The 5,987-nt window shown below is 33.9% G+C and overlaps 1 protein-coding gene across 1 annotated transcript; it reads right to left on the reverse strand.

Moving 5' to 3' along the window:
• Positions 1–300: 300 nt before the first annotated feature.
• On the reverse strand, positions 301–5,371 carry LOC145101152 (phosphoglucomutase, cytoplasmic). Its single transcript, XM_079038325.1, has 18 exons — positions 5,223–5,371; positions 5,054–5,149; positions 3,575–3,656; positions 3,282–3,337; positions 3,097–3,210; positions 2,949–3,011; positions 2,755–2,874; positions 2,568–2,668; positions 2,415–2,474; positions 2,245–2,344; positions 2,021–2,175; positions 1,838–1,933; positions 1,601–1,746; positions 1,347–1,522; positions 1,188–1,264; positions 960–1,092; positions 748–864; positions 301–647 (listed from the first exon to the last, which is right to left on the reverse strand). Exons 2-18 carry the CDS (start codon positions 5,132–5,134, stop codon positions 576–578), a joined length of 1,749 nt encoding a protein of 582 aa, XP_078894451.1. The 5' UTR covers positions 5,135–5,149; positions 5,223–5,371; the 3' UTR covers positions 301–575.
• Between the last annotated feature and the right edge of the window lie 616 nt (positions 5,372–5,987).

The following is a 5,987-nucleotide window of genomic DNA, read 5'->3' on the forward strand; positions in this document are numbered from 1 at the left end:
CCCAGCACCATGACTTGTTTGCCACTAAACCTAAGCTTTTTCCTTTTTATTTCAATCTCTCATGTTCTTAGCATGCGACCAAAGTCTACGATCAGAAAAAGTGAAAAAGTGAAAAAAATCTGAAACCTTTTATAGCCGGTCTCAATAATTTGTACGAGATATATCATCAGCTAAAAAAACCCATATTTAAATCACGTGTTTCATTTTACATTATAACGTTCCTGGTAGAGTTGAATTTTTATTTATGTACATGATTTTTTTTTATGAAATTAAAGAAGCTGTAAAACTGAGAGATTGTGGTAAAGAAAGAAAGGTTCTCAGCATACAACACGATTATTAACCACAACAAAACAAAACAATACACTGTAAATCATTAAAGCACTCAACAACACAACACCCATACCTCTGACTTGTGAAACTAGAAAAACAAAACAAGCCCATAACATACCACTGAAACCCTAACTTTATTACTATAAGAAAGAAGACGAAAAATACATATATAGGTTGGGTTGTGTTGTGCTGTGGACACGAACCTTGTCATTCATGTCATGTGATGTGTGTATGAATATATATATTTATGTAATCACAGTAGGGGCATCACGTCCTGTGAATTCTTGCATTTTTGACAGCTTCAATGCAACCTCCACCTGTACATAAGCAATCCCCACACAAATTTATTTAAAACCCCAACTCACTAAAAATAATTAAACACCAGATTGCAGAAAATAGTGAGATATAATTATTTACCAAAGGAGAAAGTGCTTCCTGTGAATCTCTTCCAGTCTTTGATGAATCCTTTTCATATTGTTCGATGTACAGACGAATTGTCGCACCTTCAGATCCTGTTCCAGATAAACGGAAAACCTACAAAACACATACATATATTAAAAAATATAAAATCTTTTTTTATTTTTAAATAGTAAAAGATGCTGTATATAATTAAATGATGAAGATTATACCAAACGTGACCCGTCTTCAAACAAATAACGGATTCCTTGATTCTTAGAAACCGAACCATCAACAGGATCTTTGTATTCAAATTCATCAGCACTTGCAACATTCGCCACATCAGATCGTACTCCCTTTATCAATCTGCATTCAAATTTATTAGTTAGTAATCAAAAAGCAATTAACAGTTAAAGTTCAAAGAGTATGAATTAGTAAAAAAGAGAAATCACGAAACTCACTTGTTGACTTCACCAAGAGAAGACTGTAATTTGACCAAGTGGGCCATTAGTTCTTTCGCAGCACCTGCATCCACATTCTTTACAAAACAATATCTAATTAATATTAAAATTTTATTATTTTAAAACAAAACCGGCAGGAGTTAAATAAAAATTAAAAACCTCGTAATCATATCGTGTGTAATAATGGCGTCCGAATTTGGCCCAGTGTTGCTTCACGATGTCTTCAACAGTGACAAGCTTTCCACTAGTGAGATTGTCTTTGTTTTTATAAGCAAGAATAGACATCCAAGCTAAAACAGCCCAGATTCCGTCCTTTTCACGTATATGGTCTGATCCTATTATAACAAATAAAAAATAAATCATTAAAAATGATTCTTGAAAAAATATATATAGTAGATAAATTATTTATTTACCAGTTCCAAAACTTTCTTCACCACAAACAGAACATAGTCCAGCATCCATCAAGTTACCAAAGAATTTCCATCCGGTTGGGACTTCAAAAAACTTTAAGTTGAGACTTTTTGCTACAACATCAAGAGCAGCAGATGTTGGCATGCTCCTACACAAAGATAAAACTCACACTTCATAAATAAATATAAATAGATTTTTTTAGGAAAAAAAAATTAGAAAATATGAAGAATGGTGGTGACCTGGCAACGCCCTTTAAACCAGAAGAAAAGTAGGGAATGGATTGGACTGCATTGGCAGCAATGATGGCAACGGAATCGGAAGGGGTAACGAAAAACCTGATTGAAGAAGAAAAAAACAAATTACTTTTTGCATCAAGTAACCAAACAAGGAATGGAATTGAGCATTAGAGTTACTAGTTTTACCTTTTACCAAGGACCATGTTTCTATCAGCATCACCATCTGCAGCTGCACCAAATTCAGGAGGGTTGCTATCAGGTGTTTTGCCCAATCCCATTCGTGCTACCAACTCTTTCGCATATGTTAGATTGGGGTCAGGATGTCCACCACCAAAATCTTCCTGTTTGCATAATAATTTTCTTTTTAAAAAAAAGTAGAAAATAAAGATACATTACGAAAGAAATAAAACCTTAGGGACACAGTTTAACAATGAGCTCTCTTTTGCACCAAGCTCTTCAACAAATATACGACTAGCATAAGCTCCAGCAACTCCATGAAGCGCATCATAACTAAAACAAATATAACAAAATTAAAAAAATAAAAAGAATATTGCTTGCAAGTGGATGTGATGGAACATACCAAAAAGAGAATTGTGGGCATGCAATCAACTTTTGGATTGCCTGGAAGTCAAAGATTGACCTGCAAGGAGTTCATTAAGCCATTAGATGATAAAGGGCAATTACGTCATTTACATTAAACTTTATTGTTGGAACAAGAGTGATAGCAGCATACTTCATCAATTTCACGTAGTCACTTGCTGCATCAAAAACATCAACATCGAATTGGCCATCAGGGCCTGAAAAGGAGGAAACGCCAATTGCAGAGATATCAACCTGAACACACATGGGAAATATGTAATCAAAATAATATAAAATATAATTTTATTAAATATTATTATAGGTTAAGAATTCAGTGTTACATCAGGTAAGCCTTCAGCAATAAAATACTCCTTTATTGTTTTAGTGTTCTCAAAGATTTTATCAGTAACTCCTTCAGGTGCTGGCCCACCATTTTCCATATTGTATTTAATTCCAAAATCCTGAAAAACACATGAAAATTATTAGTAAACTTTAACCATATTTAGAGTTTTATTATTAAGAAAATACCACATACCTCATTGGGGCCACCTGGGTTGTGACTGGCTGTCAAAATAAATGCTCCATTTGCTTTAGAACCCTAGAAAATGAAAAATATAATGGTTATTAATTATTGATTTAGTAAAGGTTATTCTATTAAATATCTTGAAACCAGATAAACTTACATCAGCACCAACTCTTTCACGTACAACTGCTGATACAGCAGGTGTTGACAAAAGACCATTTTGACCAACCCAGATACGTCTTGCACCATTTGCAGCTGCCATTTTAATTATTATCTGCATTTTTTTATATAAAATATCAGGCATTGAATCTTGATAAGTCCAAAGAAAAAGGTTGATGCAAGCACCTGGATAGCATCCTTTGAGTAGTATCGTCCATCACCTGATACAACAAGTGTAGAACCTGCACGAGAGAAAAATGCATCATCAATACGTTTGAAATGTAAGGGCAAAATGGTCATTTAGTCTCGTTCAGATGGTTTATTGGGTCTAGAAAATAAAAGACTTTATGTATACAGTACTTTATGCAGGCAGACAGACATTTCCCATTCAGAACATAATGAGGAAAAAAGAAAGAAACATCTCCAAAGAGTATTGCTGAATCTGGTTACTAATAAACTAGGAGTGAGATGGTCTTTACCTTTAATTTTTTCTGCAGAAAGGGCGTTGAATGTTGATTGAACAAAATTATGCAAGTAATGCGGTTGTGTGAAAACTTTTACCTGAAATAATTCAAGTTAAATCACATCAGTTTGACAGTTAAGATGAAAGCAACCAAAACGTGTTATCAACAAATTCTATCAAGAAACATGGATATTGGTAAGTTACAGGTAAAAATAATAAAGGAGCATGTCAGATGAATGACTTATTGTGCCTAAGAATGACTTTTTTTCATTTGGATAAGTTGCTAACTAGAGGTCTGGGGAAGGAATATTAGATCATTGCATCCACTATATTGTGTTTTTAAGCTATCGCAACAATTCCTTGTCTTTTGTTCTAACCTTGAAGCAAACATGAATTCATTGATGTGTTAGTGCAGAAAACTCAACCACTGGCACTTAGAAGTTAGAACTAGAGGAAATAACATGTGTGCCTAAGAATGACCATGTCATCTGGATAGATTTGCAACCTAAGTTATAGAAATGATAAGAGTATTTCATTGACTATTTTGTGTTTTTAAGCTATATTAACAATTTCTTGTCTATTGTTCTGAAGTTGAAGCAAACATTTAGACGTCAAATTCTCATAAAAAATCTAGTTTGTTAGTGATGAATGCTGAAATATATCACCCTTAGTGTCTTAACACTCAATGAATGTTCGCAAAATTATTGAGTTAACTAGGGAATTTTGATGGGATCTGATGCATTAGTGCTGAAAACTTTAGCCTCTTAGAACTAGAAGAAATAACACTTTATATGTGCTAACAGTTTATATGTCACATGCCACCTATAATCAAAGTCCTTCATAGTGTTGGAAATCCAATCATAGCATTTTCTCAGTTCAAATATGACATAAATCTTTTAGTTCTTAAATCCAGCATTGTGCCTGTTTATATTTTGAAACGCCTAGTAATTCAGCTCTACCACTTAAACAGTCATAATTAAACACAAACAAGTGGACTCCTTTTTCTTGATATGGACTAAAAAAGGAGAAAGTACTAAGAACTTTCCATTCCATTAAATCTACCATCTTCACATCCAGGATAAGGTGATCTTTGAACCGATGGGATCCAAAACATACCATTCAGAAACCAAAGTTCATCTTAATTTTAAACAAAACTAACTTTTCCCAAATTTAAATCCAAGCCACGGATTAGATGCTCCAGATAAAATCATGTATGACGTACAATAGATCTGTACACAATAACCGACATGGATAACGATCGATCGCATACCACAAAATTCAAATGTAGGATTTGAAAGTAGCATAAGCAAAAAAGCACAATCCGATCTCAATTTAAACATGCATCAACAAGAAGAAACATTTTACAAATCAAACACAAGCAATAGGCTCATTACTGATTATTTTCTTGTTTAACGTAATCAAGACCAAAACAAGCCACGGATCTACGAAAATCGAAATCGAAATCATTTGAAAACAGATTAGGAAACAAATATACCTTCTTCCTGAGTCCAGAAGTGCCAGGCTTTTGGCCTTCAATTGGCGAAGATTCGACACGCTTAACCTTGAAAGTCGCCATTAGTTGAGTGTTTTCCTGTGATGTAAGGAATTAGAAGTGGATCGAAGTACACATATAGATATAGTTGATGAGAGAAGGAGATGCTTACAGAAAGAGTAAGGTTGGCGAAGAGTGAGTGATGGTTGTGTCGAGAGATATACGGAAAAACTTGGTGGGGAGGATATTCGATTATTCGCGAACCGCACGCTATTGAGCGAATCAGACGGTGATCTGTCGACTAGATCTGAGAGACACCGATTTCGACTCTTGGCCCACAATCAATTTCTAACCGCTGATCATTATAAAATTTATAAAGAAAAATTAAAGTAAATTACACGTATTGTCTATGTGGTTTGGGTTAGTTTTACGCTTTTAGACCTTAACATCTTTTTCTTTTAACTAAGACCATGTCTAAACTTTTGTTTCATTGTCTTTACCGGATTGGAAAATGGAAATTACTATTTCTAACCGTGGCCATTGAAACCACCACCACCATCCACCACACCACATTGAGTCTTCCTTCACCAGCGAGACATCTATTGTTGTTGTTAGGGACTATTTGGTACGATCTGAATTTTTAAAAGATCTTAATTTATAAAATGGTTTGAATTTTTAACATGTTGTTTAGTTGGAACATCTGAATTGTTATGTTGGGTTACAAAAATGACCATTTTACCATTTGTATTATTTTTTGCTAAATTAAATGTTTATGTTTATAAAATACAATTCTATAATAGGAACATTATCTCATTATTAACTAGCATAATGGTGTATTTACAAACAACAAATGTGAACATTATCTCCACACTTTTTCTAACTTATGACCACTAAATTCTCAAGGCAAATCAGGGACAGAAAAAATATCCATCAATTC

Source organism: Lactuca serriola, chromosome 4, assembly GCF_051521515.1.
Source record: "Lactuca serriola cultivar US96UC23 chromosome 4, Lser_US96UC23_V15, whole genome shotgun sequence".
Taxonomy (NCBI): Eukaryota; Viridiplantae; Streptophyta; class Magnoliopsida; order Asterales; family Asteraceae; genus Lactuca; species Lactuca serriola.